The sequence below is a fragment of the Schistocerca nitens genome, chromosome 3, assembly GCF_023898315.1.
Source record: "Schistocerca nitens isolate TAMUIC-IGC-003100 chromosome 3, iqSchNite1.1, whole genome shotgun sequence".
Taxonomy (NCBI): Eukaryota; Metazoa; Arthropoda; class Insecta; order Orthoptera; family Acrididae; genus Schistocerca; species Schistocerca nitens.
In genome coordinates, this window is record NC_064616.1 from 883,063,952 (window position 1) to 883,091,526 (window position 27,575).

Consider the following 27,575-nt stretch of genomic DNA (forward strand, 5'->3'; position numbering starts at 1 on the left):
TTTCATCATCTAATTTGCAAAAACAAAACTTATCACGACCCAACCACAACATGTGTATGTGAACTGTGTAACAAAGCCTGTGAACATTACCACATAGTACTGTACAGTAAAAGAGTGAAATTGATAAATGAATATGCAAAAATGTAAAATGTAAAGGTAAATGTAAAATGTTAAGCAAATTAACTGTATATGGGTATTTGGCTGCAATTTTATTAAATAAAAAATAAAAAAAAACATTGTATCCTGTTTTCATTAATGAGGCCCAGTGCTTTGCATGAACCTGCCTTAGGAGTATAAGGTCTACCGTTTATTTATATAAATTGTGCATAATTATCAGATAGTCCACTAACAACTGGAAAAAAAATTATCAGTCAGAGCCCTACTAGCTTGCTACACAGAGTTGGAGAATTAACCACTGAAATTTTATTGAAATACCCATATAATGATTCCAGTTAATTGTTCTTGTCTGTGTCTTGTAAAAGATCAACATTGAAATATCAAACTTTTAACTGTTTCTTCTTCTCTGACAGGCTGCTCAATTATGCATCTAGATTTCTTAAAAACAGGTGAACATTTCCTAGAGGGGATATGTGGATTTTAGTTACAAGATATAAAGAAAAATCTGTGTTCCTGAATTCTGACTCTACCTCACTTCTGCTGGCATGTGATGCAATCAAGGACATACCCACATAGTGGGCATTTGCAGCTGGAACAGCTGCTTATGTCGGGTGCAGGGTCACACATTGGTGTGGTTCCTGTTGATTCTCTCAATAGGTGGGATTATACTAGGCATGGCCTTCACCTCAACAGGAAGGGGAAGGGTAAACTGGCTGGGAAAATAGCAGGAAAGTTAAAGGGGGAGGCATTGTCATGAGTGGTAAAATACCAGTGGTTATAGGGCTCAGAAAATACCCTTTTTTAGGGTAGGGAGAACAGAAAGAAACCAAATTTTAAGAGAGGTTAGAACTGAGACAAACCTTCAGTTTGAGAAAGAAACATAATTCTAGCTTATTACATCAGCATAAAAAGCTATTGGTTAAGAATTTTCAACAGGCAGCAGATATTTTAACTCTACCCAATTTTAACTCAGTCAATGTGAAATGTCAGCTATCTTTATTGCATCAAAATGTTCGAGGACTGAAAAATAAAATTAATGAATTAACTATCTGCATAGATGAATTAGAGTCTTCAAACCCAGCTGACATAATCTGCCTCTCTGTACATCATGTGACCACTGGTATAGAACTGTTAAGTGTTACAGGGTTTAGCTTAGCATCTCACTTTTGTAGATCAGAAATGGAGAAAGGAGGAGTTGCCACATTCATCAGGAACTGTCATAAATTTAAGAACATAGACATTCATAAATTTTGCCTAGAACAGCATATGGAAGCATGAAACAGATGTAGAATTTCACAAAAAAACCTTCATAATATTAAGTGTATATTGAGCACCTGCAGGTAACTATAATCTGCTCGTAAACCACCTTGAAGCTGTACTGGCCCATTTAACAACCAAAACCAAAGAAATAGTGGTTGCTGGTGATTTTAATGTAGATGTCGTTAAAGACTCTCCCAATAAGAACTTATTTGAGTTAGTAACACTATCATTCAACTCAATGCCCACTGTAAAGTTCCCCACTAGAGTAGCCAATTGCTCACAAACAGCCACTGATAATATCTTTATAGAAAAGTCCAATGAACAAAATTATATTACAAAACCAATAGTAAATGGCCTCTCAGACCATGACATGCAGTTCCTTCTGTTAATTGTTAATACTGAACAGGATATTAAATCTGTTAAATCTGAGCTCAAGAGGGTAATCAATAAGCCAAAAATTGATTATTTTAGGACATTCCTCAGAGACATTTACTGGACTGATGTTTACAGTGCTTATGGCATGAGCGAAAAATATAACACTTTTGCTAATAAAATTCTTACCTTATTCGAACACTGTTTTCCCCCAAAACTTACCAAGATTAGAGCAAAGTCTACAAAGAAGCCATGGATTACTCAAGGAATAGGGGTATCTTGTAAATCAAAAAGAAAACTGTATCTGTCAGTCCGAAACAGTTCCAATGTTGATGCTATAGCACATTACAAGAAATACTGCAAAATATTAAAGCCTGTAATACGGACATCAAAGCAAATATATTACAAGGAAAGATAGTTATATCAGATAACAAAATAAAGACAATATGGGATATAGTGAAGGAGGAGACCGGTAGAACCAGACATGAAGAGGAACAAATAGCATTAAGAGTAAATGATACATTGGTAATAGATGTGTATAGTGTTGCAGAACTTTTTAACAAACATTTTATAACTGTTACTGAACAGATGGGGTTATCAGGTTCAGTAGATGCTGCTATGGAATACCTCAGACCAGACATTTCAAGTAACTTCCATAATATGAATTTGACCCTCACTACCCCAGCAGAAATAACGTCCATCATAAAATCTTTAAAATCAAAAACATCTAGTGGATATAATGAAATATCAACAAAGTTAATTAAATAATGTGATTATGAGCTAAGTAACATATGAAGCTATCTATGTAACCAGTTGTTTATCAGTGGAATATTTCCTGAATGGTTGAAATATGCTGAAGTTAAGCCACTGTTTAAGAAGGGAGATAAAGAAACAGCATCAAATTTCCATCCAATTTCACTGTTGCCAGCATTCTCAAAAATTTTAGAAAAAGTAATGTACAATTGGCTTCATAACCATCTTATCTCAAATAACATACTGTCAAAGTCACAGTTTGGATTTTTAAAGTGCTCTGATATTGAGAATGCTATCAACACTTACAGTGAAAATGTGCTTAATTCATTAGACAACAAATTGCAGGCAACTGGTATATTTTGTGATCTGTCAAAGGCATTTGACTGTGTAAGTCACAATATCCTTTTGAATAAATTAGAATATCATTGTGTAACAGGAAATGCTGCAAAATGGTTCAAATCTTATATCTCTGGCAGGAAACAAAGGGTGTTATTAGGCAAGAGACATGTATCAAGCTATCAGGCATCATCCAACTGTGAACTAATTACATGTGCAGTCCCACAAGGTTCCATTTTGGGGCCCTTTCCTTTTCTTGTGTATATCAATGACCTTTCATCAGTAACAAAACCAGATCCCAAGTTCTTTTTGTTTGCTGATGATACAAACATTACAATAAATAGCAAATCAAGTGTAGCCTTAGAAAGATCAGCTAATAAAATATTTGGGGACATTAATCACTGGTTCCTAGCCAATTCTTTGTCACTAAACTTTGAAAAAACACACTACATGCAGTTCAGGACTTGTAAGGGGTGTCCCACGAGTATATGCCTAACATACGATGACAAGCAGATACAAGAAGTGGATAGTGTTAAATTCTTGGGATTACAGCTTGATAATAAATTCAACTGGGAGGAGCACACCACAGAACTGCTGAAGTGTCTTAACAAATCTCTATTTGCAGTGCGAATTGTGTCAGACATAGGGGATATAAAAATGAAAAAGCTGGCATACTATGCTTACTTTCATTCCATAATGTCATATGGGATTATTTTTTTTTTTTTTTTTTTGGAGTAATTCATCAAGCCAAACTAAAGTTTTCTGGGCACAAAAACGTGCAGTAAGAGTTATATGTGGTGTGAACTCAAGAAATCCTGCAGAAGCCTGTTTAGGGAGCTAGGGATACTAACTACTGCTTCCTAATATATTTATTCCTTAATGAAATTTGTCATTAAAAATATATCACTTTTTCAAACCAACAGCTCAATTCATGGAATCAGTACTAGAAATAAGAATAATCTTCATGAGGATTTAAAGTCCCTTAGTCTTGTACAAAAAGGTGTGTATTACTCAGGAACATATATTTTCAATAACTTGCCAGCAGCCATAAAAAGCTTAACAACCAATGAAATTCAGTTTAAGAGAAGCCTAAAGGGTTTATTGGTGGCCAACTCGTTCTACTCCATTGATGAATTTCTCAGTAAAACCAACTAATATAACTTCTGCACAATTTCAGTGCAGTAATGTGCGCATTGTAAATATAAATCTAACTTCTGCACCATTTCTGTGCAGTAATGTGTCCATTGTATTATAGTACTTGTATCACACCTTTATTACCTTATAAATAAATTAAAAAAAAATTATTTTAAATTCGGTGCATTACTATTTGTAAAATGACTCTTTCATATAGTGTTCATTAAAAAATGATCATTCCACTTAGGACCTGTGGAATGGTACATTAGCTTATTTGTTTTAGTTGTAAATATTTGTCATGTATTGTTGCTTTTCTGACATGTTCTACATCCTGGAGGACCTCCTCACTATGGATAAATTGGATTGAAAGTATATCTAATCTAATTACAAATCCAGTGCCATCTGCAAAAAGAACTAATTCTGTTTGTTATATACTAGCTGTAAGATTATTTACATATATGAGGAACAATAGTGAACCTAAGATTGAGACTTGGGAACCCCATACGGGATTCCTTCCCAACCAGAATAATGTTCCCAAACTACATTGGCTGAATTACTAAGTACAACTTTCTGCATTCTTTTGGTTGGATATGATGTTATCCATTGGTTGGCTATAACACCAATTCCACAAAACTTCAGTTTATCTAGGAGAATATTGTGATTCATGGAGTCAAATGCCTTAGATATGTCAGAGAAAGTACCAATCAGTGCTATATTATTATTTAATGCTTGTAAAATTAAAATTTAGAAATGGCATTCTCAGAACAGTAACTCTTCTGTAATCCAAGCTGGGATTTACATAGGATATTTTTGTTGCTCAAGTGGGGTGCTATTCTAGAGTAAATCACCTTCTCAGTAACGCTGGATAATGATGCCAGTAGTGGAACAGGTCAGTAGTTATTTATATCTTTCCTATCACCTTTTCTATAGAGGTGTTCAACAATGTCATATTTCAGTCTCTGTGGAAAAATGGCTTGAGTTGGTGATGCATTACATATTTCAGATACTTGGCTTAGTATATGGGAACAAATCTTTTGATTAGTTTTTTTAGTGTGCAACTATTGCAGGACATTTACTTGTACTTGCCAACAGATCAATTCCCTTTTCCTTTCACATTTATTTTAATCCCTCTAGTGATCCATGTTTCTTTACACGGCTGTTTAATGCCATTTCTGATTAGTGTATTCAGGAAGGTGTCTTCAAATAACAATATGAATTTATCATGGAATAGATTAAATTTTATGTCAGCATTTGGTTAGTTGTAAATTTTGTCCCTATCATCTCTTGTAAACTATTCTTAAAAGCATTTGTTCTAGAGTCATTAATTATTCTAACTGATTTCCACTGAGGAGTAACTATACTGTAGGACACTATTTTATATATCCTAACTAACAGGGTGAGGAAGAGTATTTGTTACTGAGTATGTTTTCTTGGTTTGAGCTTCATCAAAGAAACCATTATCAATTAGGGTCCTATTGTCTTTATCCACCCAGTTTACAAAGTTAATTACTACAAATTGTAGGATGCAAATAAGATTTCAAGACCATTTTTCCTATCAGAATCCTTTTGAAAATCTAAACGAAAATCATCACAACAGCTTGCTGCTGTCCAGCAAATAAGGAGGACTCTATAATTATCATAAGTAGTTCAAAATTTCCCAGTGTGGATATACAGGATGGCCTGAAACATCCTGTAAAGCTTGTAAGGGCATTGCAGGTTAGGCTGTATTGAGAAATAATAGTTAAGAAAATTACTCACTATGTTACACCATTTTCTAATTAATTATCATTGAAATTTGCCAAGCAGGCTGTTTCTTGTGCAAATTCAATTGGCGCACCAAAGATGGTGTCGGCAAATGTGTTCTTCATTTGGGTTTCTAAAACTGAATAAGAGAGCAATACAAAAACTGGACATGGGATGGTAGAAAGGATTGAATCCAAGCCAAAGGCTGAGCAGTCTCATGCACTATTGCTGTGAGAACAACCGACACCAACTGTATATGGCAGGCCACTTGAATTTGTGAATGCAACAGCCTGACTTGCTAACTTCAATGCTGATTAACTTGTAAACAGTGCAATGTATCAAATCTATTGCTTTATGATTATTTCTAAGCACAGTGTACCCTGCAAAACCCTTTCAGATTGTTTCTGACAACCCTGTGTAGGCTACATGGTATCACACGACAAACAGTCAATATTCATGGATGTAACATGAATGATAATTCAAAGCAAAAAAGTCTGGTGAACATACATTCTACACTCATGGAAATTGAAATAAGAACACCGTGAATTCATTGTCCCAGGAAGGGGAAACTTTATTGACACATTCCTGGGGTCAGATACATCACATGATCACACTGACAGAACCACAGGCACATAGACACAGGCAACAGAGCATGCACAATGTCGGCACTAGTACAGTGTATATCCACCTTTCGCAGCAATGCAGGCTGCTATTCTCCCATGGAGATGATCGTAGAGATGCTGGATGTAGTCCTGTGGAACGGCTTGCCATGCCATTTCCACCTGGCGCCTCAGTTGGACCAGCGTTCGTGCTGGACGTGCAGACCGCGTGAGACGACGCTTCATCCAGTCCCAAACATGCTCAATGGGGGACAGATCCAGAGATCTTGCTGGCCAGGGTAGTTGATGTACACCTTCTAGAGCACGTTGGGTGGCACGGGATACATGCGGACGTGCATTGTCCTGCTGGAACAGCAAGTTCCCTTGCCGGTCTAGGAATGGTAGAATGATGGGTTCGATGACGGTTTGGATGTACCGTGCACTATTCAGTGTCCCCTCGACGATCACCAGTGGTGTACGGCCAGTTTAGGAGATCGCTCCCCACACCATGATGCCGGGTGTTGGCCCTGTGTGCCTCGGTCGTATGCAGTCCTGATTGTGGTGCTCACCTGCACGGCACCAAACACGCATACGACCATCATTGGCACCAAGGCAGAAGCGACTCTCATCGCTGAAGACGACACGTCTCCATTCGTCCCTCCATTCACGCCTGTCGCGACACCACTGGAGGCGGGCTGCACGATGTTGGGGCGTGAGCGGAAGACGGCCTAACGGTGTGCGGGACCATAGCCCAGCTTCATGGAGACGGTTGTGAATGGTCCTCGCCGATACCCCAGGAGCAACAGTGTCCCTAATTTGCTGGGAAGTGGCGGTGCGGTCCCCTACGGCACTGCGTAGGATCCTACGGTCTTGGCGTGCATCCGTGCGTCGCTGCGGTCTGGTCCCAGGTCGACGGGCACGTGCACCTTCCGCCGACCACTGGCGACAACATCGATGTACTGTGGAGACCTCATGCCCCACGTGTTGAGCAATTCGGCGGTACGTCCACCCGGCCTCCCGCATGCCCACGCCCACTATACGCCCTCGCTCAAAGTCCGTCAACTGCACATACGGTTCACGTCCACGCTGTCGCGGCATGCTACCAGTGTTAAAGACTGCGATGGAGCTCCGTATGCCACGGCAAACTGGCTGACACTGATGGCGGCGGTGCACAAATGCTGCGCAGCTAGCGCCATTCGACGGCCAACACCGCGGTTCCTGGTGTGTCCGCTGTGCCGTGCGTGTGATCATTGTTTGTACAGCCCTCTCGCAGTGTCCGGAGCAAGTATGGTGGGTCTGACACACCGGTGTCAATGTGTTCTTTTTTCCATTTCCAGGAGTGTAAAATGAATACATTGAGAGCTATGAGCACTTCTCCAACTGTGAAACAAATCTACACTGTTGCAGGCTCTTTGCTTTCCATATTTTGAGAGGTGGTATTGTTAAAGTGCCTACCATATGAGCTATGAGCACTTATCTCAAATATGGACTCATATTCTGGGGAAATTCCCCAGCAGCTCAAGGGACTTTCAGAATACAAAAAAGAGCCATTAGGATTATGACAGGGAGTGGTGTTCAACAGTCCTGCAAACCAATATTTAAAGCACTGAATATACTACCTCTACCATGTACATTTATTGTTGACACACTAATGTACGTAAAAAAGTATATGATTGGAAATGATGATAATACTTTAAAAAACAAAGATATACATGATTATAATACTCAAATAAAATATAACTTGCATGTACCCCCAGCCAGTACCAGTTTGTATCAGAAAGGTACATGCTATCTGGGCATTAAACTCTATAATAGTATAAAATGCTTAAAAAATATTAGTGCTTTTGAAAGATCTGTCAGAGAATATCTACAGTACCACTGTTTATACTCAGTAAAGGAATACTTGGACCAGAATAACTGTTAAGAACTAAAGCTACTGTAATTTGTAACATTGTATCATTGTAAGAACTACAACTATTGAAATTGGTAGCATGTTGAAAAATGATTATTTAAATATGTATCATTTTGGACTTAGTAATAAGTACAATATCATCCTGCACACTGTACTACATATGATCAAAGGACTCAATAAATAAATAAATAAATGCATCTTTGTTACTATGAAACATATTTTTTCTACTGAACAACTGCTCATAGATCTCAAGGCGTACATTTTAGAGTCCATGTTTACGGGAGAATTTTTTCCATTTTTGGTTCATACTACCTCCTCCCAAAATGTGGACACCAAATAGCTTGCAGTAGAAATGATCTTTTACATAATATCAAAGATACTTAAAGCACGCATTTTATAGTTCATGTCTATCAGACTTTCTTGCTTTGAATAATCATCCCTGTCATAGCCCTGAATACTGGCCTTTCCTCCTGGGACATGATGCATGCAGTTGCAATTAAAAGGGAACTATTGCTCAGTATTAATTCAGAGGAATACAATTCTATTACTGATCACTGCAAAATCTACTTGTCTCATTGTTTTTTAACACAGTATTAATATATGTAACAATTCCTCCTTTTCCCCTATTAGTTCTTCATGAGTAAGATGCTAGTGTGTTATCATATATATTTAAATTTTCCAACCCAGTGGTTATGTTGTGCTAAGATAGGCATGGGATGCCTATCTTTTTGTAGCTCTCTAAATTTTACAAACAGACAAGAAGCTGAAACTTCCTGGCAGATTAAAACTGTGTGCCCGACCGAGACTCGAACTCGGGACCTTTGCCTTTCGCGGGCAAGTGCTCTACCATCTGAGCTACCGAAGCACAACTCACGCCCAGTACTCACAGCTTTACTTCTGCCAGTACCTTGTCTCCTACCTTCCAAACTTTACAGAAGCTCTCCTGCGAACCTTGCAGAACTAGCACTCCTGAAAGAAAGGATACTGCGGAGACATGGCTTAGCCACAGCCTGGGGGATGTTTCCAGAATGAGATTTTCACTCTGCAGTGGAGTGTGCGCTGATATGAAACTTCCTGGCAGATTAAAACTGTGTGCCCGACTGAGACTCGAACTCGGGACCTTTGCCTTTCGCGGGCAAGTGCTCTACCATCTGAGCTACCGAAGCACGACTCACACCCGGTGCTCACAGCTTTACTTCTGCCAGTACCTCGTCTCCTACCTTCCAAACTTTACAGAAGGTCTCCTGCGAACCTTGCAGAACTAGCACTCCTGAAAGAAAGGATACTGCGGAGACATGGTTTAGCCACAGCCTGGGGGATGTTTCCAGAACGAGATTTTCACTCTTCAGCTTCTGTAAAGTTTGGAAGGTAGGAGACGAGGTACTGGCAGAAGTAAAGCTGTGAGCACCGGGTGTGAGTTGTGCTTGCGAAAGGCAAAGGTCCCGAGTTCGAGTCTCGGTCGGGCACACAGTTTTAATCTGCCAGGAAGTTTCATATCAGTGCACACTCCACTGCAGAGTGAAAATGTCATTCTGGAGACAAGAAGCTCTTTTACCTTTTTACTCAACCCTCTAATATTCTTATTAACAAAGCTAACCTTAATTTTCCATGCATTCTTAAGCATTTTGTGGAACTCTAGTGTCATTTTAGCTTCTTTCAAAACAAGCAGCCTCAGTCCTGATTCTAACCTACAAAATTTACCCCAATGACACCAGTATTTTTTTTTTATAGATTTAGGAATCTCTGACCACTCTGCATTATTTACTGAACTACCAAATATTAACAAAGGAATTTCATGTAACAAAAGCTATATGTAAAGGAACTTCAATGAAAAAAATTCAGTTAGATTTGGAAATAAGTTAAGAGAGGTTGAATGGTCTTTCAAGATCTGTATTCTGAGTAATAGTAACTTTAACAAAATTTTAAGTAGATTTCTTGAAATGTTTTATGAAACTTTTCCATTGAGAAACACATGTAACAAAACGACTAATAAACTTAAATGAGAACTCTGGCTATAAAAATTTCTAGTGCCGGGAAGAGGAAACTTCACAATGAACTGAAATATAATAAAAACAAATGTTTTACTGAGTATGTTCATCATTATAAAGCGATATTTAAAAAAAGTTATGAAGGCTCAAGTATCACAGTGTTTAAAAGAATTCTTCATAAATGTGCAAAGTCAGATGGTGATGTAGCAGGGTATCAGAGTGAAGTAAATATCTTTGGATTGCACCATGAAGCTGAGTATCTTAGAGATTAAAAACAAAAAGTCACAGTAAAGGATGTGGAAAATGTTATATTATCATTAAAAATAAAAACTCTGCTTTGTGCCTTTGGATACCTACTAAAGTGATGTGTGACATAATAGCACTTCCCCTAACTAAAATATTCAACCAATCTTTTGAACCAGTCTTTTGAAACTGATCATTGCAAAAACCCATATGGTTTATTTTTAAAACCGAACATTCTAAATCTGTGGAACTTAAAATACAACAAAACAATCAATTTATGGAAGAAGTTGACATGGTCAAATTTGTAGGACTAAATGTGGACAAAAATTTTAGCTGGAATACACATATTGACTTCCCATCAAATAAACTATGCAGTGTTGCATTTTCAATGCAAATACCAGCAAATTCCACTGACTTGAATACACAAAAAATTATTTATCATAGTTATTTTGAATGTTACTAGATATGTTACAATTTTCTGGGGTGGGGAAGTTCAAGTAGTGTATCTCCAATACTGACACTGCAAAAGAAATTTGTCAGATACATGTGCACTGCACAGCAAACACAGTCTTGTTGCCCAATATTTCAGAAACTACAAATCCTACTGTTCCCTCCACATACATTTATGAAGTTATAATCTTCCTACTCAGCAGACAAAAATTATCTGTGGAGAATCATTTTAACAACATATATAAGACGAGAAATAAAAATAATTGTATGCTACCCACACTCAAGTTGATATTATATGCACAGACTCCACAGTATATAGGGATGACAATATATAACAAGTTAATGAACAAGAAAATATTTAATGCGAAGCCAGAAATTTTGAAAATGAGGCAACAGCTGCTTCTGTGTGAGAAATGTTACCATTCAATAGAAGAATTCAAAGAGGATGAAATGGTAATTTGAGCAATGTGTAATTGTTAGATTTTTATTGAACATATATGTAATGAAATTGTATTATAATTATGATGCTGTTTGTTGACACTAGCCGTTCTAAGTATATTGTGAATTTTTATCACAATTTTGATGTGTCTTCTGTACCTCAATCAAATGATTTAGGTTATGTACGTTATGAGTGACTGGCAGAAAAGGTTGAGAAGACCAGCCTTGCACATGGAGTTTCAACGAAGCTCACAATTTGCAGCATTGTCCCCAGAAATGATCATGGCCCCTTAGTTCTAAGTTGAGTGGAAGGACTGAACCTGATACTTCAAAAGTTTGGTGAAAGGCTAGGCTGTGAGTTCCTGGACTTGCGCAATATGGTTGAGAACTGTGGGTGGGTATGTCGGGTTACATTAGGCAACTCTCCAGATAACGATAGCTGTAGGAAACCCAGAAGTATCAGTGTAAGATCAAAAGAAATGCCTCCCACAGGTGAGAGTATTAAAATCCTAATAGTAAACTGCTGAAGTATTCACAACAAAGTGCCAGAGTTTGAAGCACTCATGAAAAGCAGTGAAGCTCAAATAATGCTTGGTGCAGAAAGCTGGTTGAAGCCTGAAATTGATATTAGTCAGATTTTTGGGGAAAATTTAAGTGAGCATTGAATGGACAGCCAAATGGAAAATGGAAGTGGTGTATATGTTGCAGTAGACAAGAAACTCAGATCCACTGAGACAGAAATTGAAGCTACATGTAGGATTGTTTGGGGTAAAAATGCTATCAGTTTTTGGGTTTACCTATTTATGAAAACTTGAACTGAAAGAAGCATATTACTGAGCTTCTCAAACAGTTATGTTCAGCTTCTTGTGCTCTTCATATAATTACTAGTCTTGAATGAAACAGTAGAAAACTCAGGATGGCATGTAACAATATTATGAAAAGGAACGTTGCTACTCAATATAGTGGAGATTCTGATTCGCAGATGGACACAACAAAAACACTGTCACAAATAACCTTCTGGCCAGCAAGGCCTTTGTCAAAAATAGATGACAGACACACACACTCACACACACACACACACACACACACACACACACACACACACACACTGACAAATGTAACTCACACACACATGACTGCAATGGCACTGGCAGTGGCTTCAGCTGCCGAACACTGCAGTCGTGTTCTTATTTGTGACAGTGTTTTTGTTGTGCCTATCTGAAAATCAGAATCTCCACTATATTGAGTAGCAACTTTCCTTTTCATAATTACTAGTCTTGGAAAGTAATGAATCAGCCTGACATATTTTCTATATTTCCACTCAATAATTTCTTATAGAATAATTTTCTGGGGTAACTCATGACTTAGAATAGATTACACAAAAGTGAGCAGTAAAAATAATAGGTGGTGTTGCATTTTAATTGTACCATCACAATATATATAATTTCCAATGAAATTCGTCATAAATAATCCATCACAATTTTAGAAGAACAGCCATGGACTCAACATTAGGGGAAAAAGTGACATTTATTACCCATTATTAAAGCTGTCAGCAGCTCAGAAAGGAGTTCAATATGCAGCAACAAAAATGTTTGATCATTTGCCCAATAACATAAAATGTCTGACAGATAGCAAAGCAAGTTTCAAATCTAACATTAAATCATTTCTTTTGGACAACTCCTTGTATTCCATGGATGAATTTCTATTTAAAAACTGGTAGCCTCTACAAATTCTTGTTTTTAAGTGTCGTTGGATTAGTAGGAGTAAAAAATAATATCTAGATTAGTGGTTACATTAATCATACATACATATCCTTTACCCTAATTCCAAATCATTTCAATAAAAGAATTGTTCAAATGAACTAAGTAATGTGTAACTAACTATTTTTGGTGGCATGCAATCAGTCGAGTGAACTATCTTTGGATTGCCATCTTTGAGGTTTGTGACCGATAGCGCATGGACCTCCAGTTCGTTGTGAACATTTGAATTGGAATGATTGTGTGTTTATGCATAGTGATATCAAGCTGATCATTAAAGTGCTTATCTCTACACATGGAATCTTAGCGTATTCATTTAAGCCATCGTACCTATTTCCACACTGGTGACCCCGACGACAAGTGCTCCAAATTGTTTTCGTTTTTTTTGTATCATCTTTTGTTGCTATGCCATGTGGTCTTTTAACAGCCAAAGGCATCTAAATTTGCCTGCTGTGACTCAAGTACCTTACTTATCAGTGAACCAGATGCCATTGTAGCTTCCAGCTATGCAATCAGAACTTTCATCATTTTTCTACTGTGCCACAACTCCTCATGGTGTGACACATTACCCTAGGTTTTTGTGGGTATCCATGCGTTCTTCAAAGAGGACCTCAAGGCTTCCCTGGTTGAAATATTGTATGGCGAACCACTGGTCCTTCTGGCCCAGTTTGTTGAGGACTCACCTCCACTTGCAGACACTAAACTTCCTCCCCTAGTAGAGCAGGTGCACTCCCATATTTCTTGACAGCTTATGCCACCTCCCAATTTTCACTCCACTCTGTCCGTGTCTATCCACAAGGAACTAAACAAGAGTGATTATGTGATGTTACGCAAGACTCATTGCCCATATTCCGGCCCCCATAAAGTGTTAGCATGTGAAACAAACACATTTTATGTCCTCCTACATGACCAACCTCTAACCATTTCAGTTCATCGACTGAAGCCAGCATGGACCGTTGTGGATGACACAGTGGATGAGCCTGCTCCTGTCACGCTGCCTACATCGCTGCAAGAGGTCCTGACGCTTGATGGTTGCTCGGCACTGGCTCCATCTCCAGCCTGCCTGAGCCTGGCCCCTGATGACAATGGTTCCCCTTCCTCACCACTTACCCACTTTTCCCCTTCCCCTCCTAGCTCTTTCACCCTCCAAACAGATGTGTCCTGTTTTGCCCCAGATGACATCTCTCTATCGGTATGTGACAATAGCATTTTCATCCTTCACACTCCTCCCTGCTTAGCTGACAACCCTCCCATTTCTTCCATTTCTATCATCAAAAACCTCCAACTCCCCTCAGGTGTGGAGATTAATGCAATCTCTTCTTTCAATGATGCTACATGCCTCCTAACTGTCACCATCCCACTCAATCCTTCCCCCCTGACCAATTCTGATGGTCCACCCCACTCATAAATGGGCCGCTTATTACACCCACCCATGTGGCATCAGGACTATGTCATTATTTCCCCCCACCCCCACCCCCCACCCCCACACCCTCCCTGCCCCACTCCCTTGCCCATCAGCAGTGACTCGCTGGGTCCCTGCCTACAGACCCAGATGTACCTACTGCTCCTGGATCTTCGTCTGTGTGCATATAGCAATATCAAGCTGATCATTAAAGTGCTTATCTCTACACATGTAATCTTAGCATATTCATTTAAGCTATCATACCTATTTGCACATGTTTATTGTGGTTATTTAGCTTTTCACTAAATGGGGTCTATGTAAAAGTAGTGTGAGAAAATTAATGCTTATCTTTGTTGTAGTTCTATGATACCCTGAATAAGAATTAACTATTGTAGTGTTATTCCTACTAGTAGCATACACTTCATTCTTACTGCTGTATTAGGGATTTGTTTCATATTTTCGGTTCTTGTGGTCTTTGATGTACAAGCATCCTTATCAAGGGTTTCAACTGCACAAAATTGGACAGAACCATGATAATAATAAACTTAGAATGAAAGTGTTTCTCTGTAAAACATCTATCCACATTTATCAAAAACAAATCTTTCATATTTAGGGTTGCTGTCACAGTCATACAAACAACACATCTGAAAGTAAACCAATGCACACATTAATCTGGTACATTATATACAATAACTGTCAGTTGTGGGTATAGTGTGAATGAGAATGTTTGCATGTTTCTGTGCTCTAATAACTTTTTCAAGAGAACTTACTTGTAACTGCTGATGAAACTGATGTATTTTCTGGTGGGTCTAAAACATATCCAGACTTCAACCGCTCTGCCTCTTCAATAACTGCTAAACCAGATAGACTTCTTCCACAGAATTTATCACTTGATGAGGTAGAGAAACTACTAGGATCTTCATGGAACTGTGTTTCATCTTCATAATCGTCACTAGTTGCTCCCCGTCCATCAGGAATGTGAAGGTAATCATGGGTTGTTAGATCACAACTTGCTGTGCCTGCACGTCCTATATTCTCCTCCAGGTACTCATCTGTAAATGTTGAATTTTGAAGCCTGCTTGTGTGGTAAATTGAAACAATAAGCTTTTGAATGACATTATTTTTAAAATAATAACAAGCATAAAGACAAAAAGCAACATTTTACTGGGATTAATAGTACAGCCAGGAGCTCTAGTTCTGCAGGCTCATAGAAGAGCTTCTGTGAAGTTCAGAAGGTAGGAGACAAGGAACTGGCAGAATTGAAGCTGTGAGGATGGGTTGTGAGTCATGCATGGGTAGGTCAGATGGTAGAGAACTTTCCTGTGAAAGGCAAAGGTCCCGAGTTTGAGTTTCAGTCTGGCAGACAGTTTCATATCAGTGCACACTCTGCTGCAGAGTGAAAAATCTCATTCAAGTGTAGCAACATTTCACTCTCATAAAAAAAGGAACAAACAAACAGTTTTTAATGTAGAGAATGTGAAAAGCAAGTGATGAAGGGTATTTTGTGTGTGGCTGAATGAAAAGTGCATGAAAGTGAACCTAAAATTCATCAGTGATGATATTCAATGGACATGTGATGTTTGTTTATGAGTTGAAACAGCCAATATAGTAAGTACAGTGGACCCAAAAAACGAAATTATAAAGTTGCTACAAAAGGACATTGAGGCATTAAATACCGAAATAGTGACTGCAAAAAAAAGAAAATGATAGATTAATATGGGAAAAACAGGCCGGTGCGTGTAAAACAGAGCTAATAGAAGGTAAAAAAAACGAAATAATAAAGCAGTTACACAAGGACATTGAACCATGAAAACCGAATTACTGACTACAAAGAAAAAAAAATGATAGATTAACTCAAGAAAAACATTTCTGTGTGTGTGATATCCATCAAACGGTAATAAACAAAATGGAATCCAGGGTTTCTGAAAAACACCAGCCAAGTATGAAACAAAACCTTCAAAATACACATGGTGTGCGAAATGTGGTCAAAAACCAACCCACCAAAGTATCTGTAAACAAATATAAATGGGAAACAGTGACCTACAAAAAGGACAAACGTGAAATGTGGAAGTGCCACAGCAAAACCAATTGAAAAAATGGACTTTCTTGTTATTGGCAACTCCATACTGAAAAATGTTACAGCTCCAGGCTATGAAATCAATGTTCGTCCTGGAATCCGATGGCATCAGATCAGCAGACACTTTCAAAATATCCTCAATTTGAAACAAAGTGAAACTGAAAGTGGAAATGAAAAAAAGGACAAATATGAAGGTGTTTTCATTCATGTTGGAACAAATTCCATCCGGAACAGCAAGGAGGAAGAAATAATCAGTGAAACATGGAACTTGTAAAAAAGTATATTTGCAAATTCAGAAACTGTCATTAGTGCAATTTTAAACAGAAGGTCAGTAAGTGATACATACATAAAATAGATAAACAGTAGAATCAGGCAACAGTGCTACAAGCTGGGTGCAATTTTTTATAGACTCAAATAAATTTGTAAATGCTAAGTGTCTGGGAAAGGATGGGCTACACTTGAATAGGTTAGGTTCAATGACTTTCAGCAAAATAATTGTAGACATCTGCAGAATCATTGAAAGCAAGGGAAACTGAAAACTTCCAAAAGGGGTGAGAAAACAAAAATGGTGATCCAAAATGGAAACTTTAAATATAATGGAACAAGTGAGGCTCTTCAAAGTGTAAACAAACTCAAAAACTCTATCTTGATGCATCTAAATATAAACAGTTTAGTAGAAAAACATCCAAATCTAGGTTACTCTAAAATTGATGAACTGTAAGTTATACTTTCTGAACTGGCAAACATAAAGGTAGTCTGCTTAAAAAAGGTAGTCTGTCTCACAAAAAAATGCATAGACATTCGAAATAAAATTAGTAATTTAAAACTTGCCAGCAGCTTTTGTAGAAATAAAAAGCAAATCTCATGGGGGTTCCTGTATCTTACTGCATGCCCACTTAAACATTAAAGTGAAAGATTTTAGTTATCTAACTGAAGAATGTATTTTTCAAAGCTGTTGTGGAGAGCTGTGACAATATCAATTTACAGAATTTCTGGTAGTTCTGCTACTAAATTGTTCTTAGAAAAATTTCAATATCTCTTAGATAAACTTAAAAAAAGAATGCAAGAAAAAGATTGGGATTGCAGGAGACTTCAATTGAAAGCAGTCACATTGAAAAATTTCGCAATTTAATCCAAAAATCTGGTTTCAAGTTAAACTCTACTATGTGCACTAGAGAAAACTTCCACTCAGCAGCCTGCATACATAATATTATTACAGATTATCAGTTTGATGATACAAGGAAGTTTTGGTTAGGTCTATGGATATCTGATCACTCAGCTTTCTTTATAGAGTTACCCAAAACAGAGAAACTAAAATCTGAATCTTATATAAGAAGGAATTTTAGCAAAGAAAATTTAGAGTTGTTTTGTGATAAGTTAAGTGTTATAAGCTGGCCTTTAGACCACTGTGATTAAAGCAACAAAAATTTTGATTAATTTCTAAATTGTTTTTTGGGTATATTCAGTGAAACATTTCCCCCAAAATCTTATCAAAAGCGAGTCAGGAATAAACAAAATCGGATTACACCAGGCATAAAAATTTCAAGAGGCAGAAAAAGACGGCTGCACAATGAGCTCAAAGTAAATAGAAACCCTAATTTTGTAATTTATGTTAAGCACTAGAAGACTATATTAAAAAAAGTGATAATGGCAGCAAAAAAAAAAAAAAACCTGGCAAATAGTATATTCATAAACAAACAAAGAAATAAAACAAAGGCAGTCTGTTGTGAAATCAGAGTTGGGAGCCAATCTTTAAAGTCAAGAACATTCTCAAATTACATTTCAGTGTGAAATTATTGTAAATCATGTTCAAATGTCAAACTGCTTCAATGATTTCTTTGTCAGTATGGCAAAATCTGACATAGACATGACAGCCCATCAGGACAATATGATTTTCAGGCATAGTGATGACTTACAAAACATTGGTTTTAAAAAATTCAGAAAAATCACTCAGAATGATGTGGAAGACACAATATTATCATTAAAAAACAAAAATTCAGCTGGATGGGATGGAATACTTTCCATGGTAATCAAGGCAGTACGCCATATTATTTCGTATGCACTGACTATTGTTGTAAACCAGTTATTTGAACATGTGTCTTTCCCAGATGTCCTAAAATATGCAGAGATTAAGCAAGAAGATATGGGAAACTACAAGCCTATCTCTCTCCCCATTGTTTTTTCTAAAATATTTGAAAAACTTGTGGCGGTGTGTAATTAATCTGTCTTTCTGGAAAATGTTCCATGACCTGCTAAATATCTCAGAGATTTCTACTTTTTGGTTTAGCCCACTTTCAGTCCCAAGAATAATTTTAGCATTAAAACTTTCCTGAAGGGCAGTAAATTTGGGAACTTTCCTCTCTCTCTCTCTCTTTCTCTCTCTAGTGAGTAAGTGTTCATCAGAGTACCTCAAACTACTGGCTAGCCTTAGAAACCCATGTGCACTCCACAAGTATTCTGCTACCAGGGTAGCAGACAAACATCTCTCTACACAACTAGTTTAATATGTTTCTAGTCATCATCACAAATAAAACCAGTGTGATAGGTAGCAAATATAAATGCCTTGAGTCACTCCCCTCTCACCCATAATACATACATTATTAAAAAAGAATTTAAGATGCCAAAAGTTAAACTTTCTAGTACTGTTAAAGTTATATCCAACAAGTTACAAAATAAGATAAATATTACAACAGAGATTCATACATTGTTAGAATTATAAAAAAGTAAAGAGCCTAAGCATATCAAAGAAATGATTGCTAAATGTTGTTAAGGCTAAGAAGAAAAACTTTACCTCTACAAAATTTCAATTTTATTATCTGTCATAACTATAGAATGGAGAATCTGAAGACTGGAAAAATTCTGTCATTGAGTTTATTCAGTCATGAGAAGCCACAATCCGCATAAAGTGATACATCAAGAATTTATTTGAATGATAACAAGTAGTGCTCTGGACTCCTCCATGTTGTTAAAAAGTGAGTTATTCAGTTCCCACACTTGTTGTCATCAGAACAGTTCATACATAAAGAGTAACACATGCTGAAAGTGTTACTTAATATTCTGGTACTGTTGTGCGAGGTGTATTACTAACACACCACACGAACAGTATTTCAAGTATTATTCATTGAAAAGTGTGTCATTAACATAGTGCATGCTGTATAAATAAAGGATGAGGGACTCAGTCTTTCACCTTGTGTATCTTTTGACATGCTAAATATATTGAAAATATATTTTTACCTAGACTAGCAGTCAGAGGATGTTTGTAAAATAATGATCTATGTATTTTCATATCCTTATTAATAATGAAGATAAAGATAACAACTTTTGGATCTGTGCTGGATATTCCTTCTCAGCTTGTGGCTCTTTATGAGAAAAGTTCAGTGATATATCTATCTTGTAGGCCTGAAAAGAATTTATGCAGTTAAGAAGCATCTAAAATTAGGATTCGTTTGTATCTGTGCAGGTTGTGTGGTGTGTTACCAAGAAGTTGCATCATCCTGTTTTTGGTTCATAAAGCTATGAAAACTTATTGGAGTCTGTTTTGTAAGCCCCTTATGACTATTTGGATAGGTGAAAAGAAATGATTTAAGTCTTATTTGTCAAAAGATACTTTTTGAGGAAAAAGCTGAGAGCCTCAACATTTTCACCAAACTATGCTACTGGAAAATGAGAACAGAACACTTTTAAAGCCATGAAATGTATATGCACTTGCAAATATGAATGACAATCAGCTGCCTAATGGAATGACAACAAAGAAAATCTGTGCCGGATTTCCTGCTGACTGTGAATGGTTGCCTTACCATTAGGCCATCCTAGCATGACTCACAGCCAGATGCAAACTTCCATATGTCATCAATAATTTTGTCTACAACTTGTTCTCATACATCTATTATGTATATTCCTGTACAGATGAGACATTTTACGTGAAAGTCACTCATCTGGTGTCGGCTGATAAATACAATATTGCAATGCCTGTGTTATTCTGAATTTGTGTGTGTGTGTATGTGTGTGTGTGTGTGTGTGTGTGTGTGTGTGTGTGTGTGTGTGTGTGTGTGTGTAAGTACAATCTAACTTCTGCACCTTTTCAGTGTAGTAATGTGCTCATTGTAAATAAGTATTATAGTAGTTCTATTACATGTTTATTACATTATAAATAAAAAAATAAAACTTTTATATTTTAAATTCAGTGCATTAGTGTTTGTAAAATGATTCTTTCATTTAGTGCTCATTAAAAGAAATTACAATCGTTCCACTTGGGACCTGTGGAATGGTACATTAGCTTATCTGTTTGAGTTGTAAATATTTGTCATGTATTATTGTTTTTCTAACATGTTCTACAACCTGGAGGACTTCCTCACTATGGATCAATTGGAATGAAAGTAAATCTAATCTAATGTAGATGCAATGTTCTTTTGGGCATGAATGCATGTAAAAAAAAAAAAAAAAAAAAAAAAAAAAAAAAAAAAAAAAAAAAAAAGGGCTCTGCAGCAACTTCAGCCATTATGAAATACATGAAATGTATTCAGAGTTGTGAATATGAAAAAAAATCAGCTGCATAATGGAATGATGACAATGAAAATCTGTGCCAGACTAGGACTCGAACCCAGATTTCTCATTTATCAGGAGCAGTTGCCTTACCATTAGGCCATCTGAGCATGACTCAGACCAAAGCTTCCATATGTCATCAACTGTACTGTCTACATTTGTACTCATACATCCATTATGGATATTCCTGTACAGATGAGACATTTTACATTAAAGTTGCTCACCTGGTGTTGGCAGGTAAATACATTATTGCAGTGCCTGCGTTATTCCAAATTGTGATGCAATGTTTCTTTGGACATGCATGCATAGATATGGTTGGTCATACTTCCAACTGCGAATACATTTCATGTATTTCATAATGGCTGTAATCGCCACAGTGCCCATTCGTTTGGACATGTATGCATGCCCTAAGGAACATTGCATCATAATTCAGAATAACACAGGCACTGCAATATTATATTGTACTTTTAAAGGCATGTCATAGAAATTCCATGTTTAAATTGGTACTGATAGAAGGAAACAGAAACAATTTTCATGCTGTGCACTGTGTAGAAACCTTACATTACGCATGAAGATGTTGAGTATACAGCTATTTTTAATATCTTCAAAGAGTGGTCTGTTGTTTCGAGCATTATACTGGGCTAGTAATTGTAGATAGGTCAGGGCAGAACTGACAAATATAACTTGTGCAGTTACCTCAATTTCATTCCACTTGTGGCTAGATAGTACATCCAAGAAATTGCCCAACATGTTGAATGTGTTGATTGTGGCACACTGTTTCAAAGATGGACTACTGTATCAGATGAGCAACCACTACTGACTCCAAATAGAATTGCAACCAAAAGTGGGACCAATGTTGCACTCACAGTCTTTGTTAGGTCCACCAAGAAATATTTGCTGAAGCTGACTTCATCAAAAGATGGTTCAAATGGCTCTGAGCACTATGCGACTTAACTTCTGAGGTCATCAGTTGCCTAGAACTTAGAACTAATTAAACCTAACTAACCTAAGGACATCACACACATCCATGCCCAAGGCAGGATTCAAACCTGCGACCATAGCGGTCGCTCGGTTCCAGACTGAAGCGCCTAGAACCGCACAGCCACTCCGGCCGGCTTCATCAAAAGACTTCCACTCCTATCTCATTTCTGTGGACCTATCTCCAATTGTAGGAGACACAATGGGAGGATAGATAGCGTAAGATTGTGTTTGGGGTGAATCAGATTTTGTTCTGTTCTCAGTGGTGACCATATAAGGCGTGCTTAAAAAGTAATAGGAATTTTGTTTTTCTTAAAGAATCTTTATTTATTCATCAACATCAACTTTGTTGCCATTCAATTGAATCCCCTCAGATATAATACACATATGACTGTGGTTTTTTCCAATCTTGCAAGCACTTCAGCAACTCAGTTTTTGTTATGGTGTTCAAGTTGTTCAGAGATTATGTTTTATCTTGTCAATGATGGAAAAATGACATCTTTTCATAGTTCTCTTCAACCTCAGGAATCAAAAGAAGTTGCAGGGGGCCATGTCCAATGAATATGGTGACCGAGGCAACATAACACTTCTGTTTTTTGCCAAAAAATCATGAACAAGCATCGAGCTGTGAGAGGGAGCATTATTGGGATACGATTTTCACAAGCCTTTTCCCGAAATTTTGGTCATTTTCTTCAGACTGCTGCACGCAAATGATGCATAGCTTCCAGGCAGTCTTCTTTACTGACTGTATGGCCATGAGGAAGGAACTCATGATGCACTATCCCACTGTAATCAAATAAAGCAGTGAGAAGAGCCTTCACATATAATCAAACATGTCAAATTTATTTTCGGTCTCTTGGGATGACTGGACTGTAATTTCAACGTCATAGATATATACCCACGTTTTGTCACTTGTTATAATCTTCTTTATGAGTTCTGGATCATTGTCGACTTCATTAAGCAATTCCTGAGCGATGTCTATACATCATTTTTGGTTGAAACTCAACAATTTTTGAACAAACTTTGATGCTACTCACTTCATGCCCAAACCACCCAAAAAAACTGGTTAGCGTGAGTCAAAGGATATACCGGGTGATCAAAAAGTCAGTATAAATTTGAAAACTTAATAAATCATGGAATAATGTAGATAGAGAGGTACAAATTGACACACATGCTTGGAATGACATGGGGTTTTATTAGAACAAAAAAAAAACAAAAGTTAAAAAAATGTCTGACAGATGGCACTTCATCTGATCAGAATAGCAATAATTAGCATAACGAAGTAAGACAAAGCAAAGATGATGTTCTTTACGGGAAATGCTCAATACCTCCACCATCATTCCTCAACAATAGCTGTAGTTGAGGAATAATGTTGTGAAGAGCACTGTAAAGCAAGTCGGAGTTATGGTGAGGCATTTGCATCGGATGTGGTCTTTCAGCATCCATAGAGATGTCAGTTGATCACGATACACTTGCGACTTCAGGTAACCCCAAAGCCAATAATCGCATGGACTGAGGTCTGGAGACCTAAGAGGCCAAGCATGACGAAAGTGGCAGCTGAGCACACAATCATCACCAAACAATGCGCGCAAGAGATCTTTCATGCGTCTAGCAATATGGGGCGGAGCGCCATCCCGCATAAACAGCGTATGTTCCAGCAGGTGTTTATCAGCGAGGCTTGGGATGATGTGATTCTGTAACATATCGGCGTACCTCTCACCCATCACGGTACATTACAAAATCAGAATCATGCATTTCCTCAAAGAAAAAAGGCCCGATAACGGTAGATGTGGTAAATCCAACCCATACCATGACTTTCTCGTCGTGCAATGGAGTTTCCACGACTGTTCTAGGATTTTCGGTTGCCCAAATTCTGCAGTTGTGGGCATTGACAGACCCTCTGAGCATGAAATGAGCTTCATCGGTCCACAACACGTTACTCAACCAATCGTCATCTTCCTCCATCTTTTGAAACGCCCACACCGCAAATGCCATTGGCTTCACTAAATTGCCAGGTAACAATTCATGATGCCGATGGATTTTGTATGGATAGCACGGAGGGTACGCCTCAGTGCCAACCAGACATTAGAGTATGGAATGCCGGTGCGACATGCGACTGCACGAACGCTGACTTCCCCACGCATAGATGAACCCGCTACAGTTTCCATTTCTTCCTGAACTGTCTCAGCAGCATTACACCTTGTGCTCAGTCGGCCACTACAGGGTCTATCGTCTAAACAACCCGTGGCTTCGAACTTCGAAATTATTCTCGCCACAGCTGCATTTGTCAACGGACCTTTCTTTACCCATTCAAATCCCCTTCCTATGGCAATAGGGTCATAACGATGAACTAGCACACTCCCCATTCTGATAATACAGCTTCACTAAAAGCGCCTTTTCAGGCAACATCAACATGCTGTGACTGCTGGCGCATCTGATTCTCTCTCTCATTATAGCTCCTTTTATACACGATTGTCATGCGCAGTCACTGACGTTTTGCTGTCCAGCGCCATCTGTCGGACATTTTGCGAACTTTGTTTCTTTTTGGTTCTAATAAAACCCCATGTCATTCCAAGCATGTGTATCAATTTTTACCTCTCTATCTACATTATTCCGTGGTTTATTAAGTTTTCAAATTTATATTGACTTTTTGATCATCCTGTACTGACATCATCAGCAATCTCTCTGATGGTGATTCAGTAATTTTTCAAAACCATTTCCTTTAGTGCTTTGACACTCTTGGGAGTAATTGATGTGCTAGGGCATCCAGGATGATTGTCATCTTCAATGTCTTCTCAGCCCTCTTTGAAGCATTTATACTACCCATAAACTCTTTTCTTGCCCAAAATAGATTTGCCAAAAACCATAGGCAACATTTTGAATGTGGTGCTGTACTTTATTCCATATTTCAAGTAAAATCTAATGCAAATTCTTTGAGCCCCCTTTTTCTCACATAAAAATTTGCCGAGCACTCGAAAACACATATAATCTTTTTGACTGTAAAAAATAAACTAAATATTCAAAACAGCTGAAAATGCAAACATACAATGGGAACATGTGTACCCACAAGATAATAAAATTTTTGAAAAATCAGCTGTATAAAGCCTGTGAAATTAACGAATGTATGTATAGTGATGACTGGGAAAGTGGTCACTACTACAATGTGTGAGAGCAAGGTGAATTTTTGAGCCTTTCAGTCAAAGACAGTGTTTTCCATATGAAAAATGCACTTACCTCTTGGTTAGTACACTTTGTTCCACTTTTTCCAGTAAGTAGATTCAATCCCTGAAGTATAATTCTGTTAGGTGTGCAGAATATCCATTTATGGCTGCCATTTCATTGCTCTCAAAACATTTTCTAGTTGCTAATATATATAGATGGGAAACAGTCCTATATTTGGGAAATAGGATGGATTTTCTAGCAATCTGTGAAAATTTATAGGAAGACGCATTGTTCTAATACAAGACTATTATTGTTTTGTTTTTTCAATGTATGCCTCTGCTCATGTATTTATTTATTTATCAATTAGTTGGCCCAGAAGACTTATGTAGTATTCACCAGTTATCATTTAGCCCTTTGTTGTGTAATTATCAAAGAAGAATCTTAGAAAACACCGTCCATAATGTTTCTCTTGCTGCCAAATGAAATAGAGTTCATCCCTTTTTTTTCAGGGCTTCTGACTTCCACCTACTGCTTTGATCAATATTTCATGCAATAGTGTGAAGTAGTGGATCTCTGTCTAAACCACTGTAAGAAACTGACACACAAAATTAGTTTGATTCTATATAAAATGATCCAAACATTGCTGCGAAACTAGTTTTTGCCTTTGATCAGAATTCTACAAATGCAGCCCCCATTTGCACAAAACTTTCTCATAGTTATTATTCAGTTAATAGTGTATTAAGAATTTCTTGTGACATGTCTCTGATGTCAATTATTTCATACACTTTCATGTACCGACTTCCAGTTCTTTATTGTACACTTTCCTGACATTTTCCTTTGTGGTGGCAGTTTATCCATTGCACTTGATATTACTTTAATAGGCTGTATAAGAAAAATAAATACGCAAATCTATTTGATACTTGACTTACATTATTATGCACTGTTTACCAACAAAAATAAACTTCATTAATATCAGTGACATCTTCGTACCAGCCCATGACTTTTTTGTTTATGCTCATATCAGGCAATGGAAGACAAAATGGTTTGTCATCATGGTGTTCGGATCCATAGCCTGCAACAATATTGTACACATGTGGGTTTCAGCAAGGGAACAGTGGAATGTTCAGGATAGATCCAGAATGCCATTCAGTCCTTTCTACACTCATAGAAAAGTTAAAATAGGCGCTTGTGAAATTAAAAGCAAGGATTGCAAGACTGAGAATGCAAAAGGGAATTCCACTGTTAAATGTAGAAGAGAGAGTGGATAAGTGGAAAAAGTACACACAGGGTTTTCAAAAGGAGGAAGGAACTTACTGTCTGCAGAATTTATCCAAAATATTGAATCCTCTGCTTGTCTGTACTCAACACGGCATGTATTTGGTGAGCGAAGAATACAAATAGAATAATCCAGATTGCTTTGGTAGTGTCCTTGCCCATGGTAATAATTAAAACTTTGGATGCTTCCAGATAGCTCTGTGTAATACTGCAAACAGCCTTGTGGAGCTGAAAAACAAAACAGTCACTAAATTAAACATGAAATTATTGCTCACATTTAGGCAAGACAGTTGAGCACTAGTACTTTAAGTAATTAGCACAAGTTAAGTTTATCCTATTACAGATGTGTGTGACTGTGAGTCCGCTACTGCATGACACAAGTATAGTGTAAGCAATGTAATTCACAGCTAATTTAATTTTTACTCTACCCTCGCCCCTCCATTCCCCAAAATCACTCCAGATTTGAATTTTTTTTTAATCTTTTGCCAAGATTCATGATACTTCTTTAAATACACAAGATATGGTTTTCTTGGTGGTGTTAAAGAAATACATAGTATTTTAAGAGTGTGATGTTTTGAACATCAATACAAATGAACAAAGTCAGTAGATTCTATGTCATTAAACTGAAACACAGAGTACTGTGTGAGGATCACATATGGTGAAATGTAAAAATTTATATACATAACTAAAAATGGATGGCATGTTTATATACTTTTCTGTGTGACAATTTGCATGTTGAAAATATTTAAAGATGATGTATATTATATGTGACTGTATCTAAAAAACTGTAGCTTATGTTGTTCTGCAAGATTTTACAGGATGAGCAAAAATTTCACTGTGAGTGAAAAATATTTACTTTTAGATTTTAGCTCCATCTGTTGGAGGGGATTTTGAACTACAATGTGGAAACAAACATAGCACTCATTGGGCTTGTGAAAGCCTTCAAAAAGTCCCTTAAAGCAGGTTAAACACACAAAACCATAACATAAACTCACAATGTTATATCTATGTAAGTAATTTAATGTTTATTGAGTTTC

General features: G+C 37.3%; 1 protein-coding gene across 2 annotated transcripts in view; it reads right to left on the bottom strand.

Annotated features, from left to right (window-relative positions):
* The window catches only part of LOC126249803 (uncharacterized), a 619,524-nt gene that overhangs the window by 15,024 nt on the left and 576,925 nt on the right, over positions 1 to 27,575 (bottom strand). For both annotated transcript variants that reach the window (XM_049951497.1, XM_049951498.1), the window contains exons 7-8: positions 26,578 to 26,766; positions 15,275 to 15,556 (exon numbers count right to left, since the gene is read on the bottom strand). In XM_049951497.1, the coding sequence (XP_049807454.1) occupies positions 15,275 to 15,556; positions 26,578 to 26,766 (471 nt within the window). The remainder of the gene's footprint in view (positions 1 to 15,274; positions 15,557 to 26,577; positions 26,767 to 27,575) is intronic.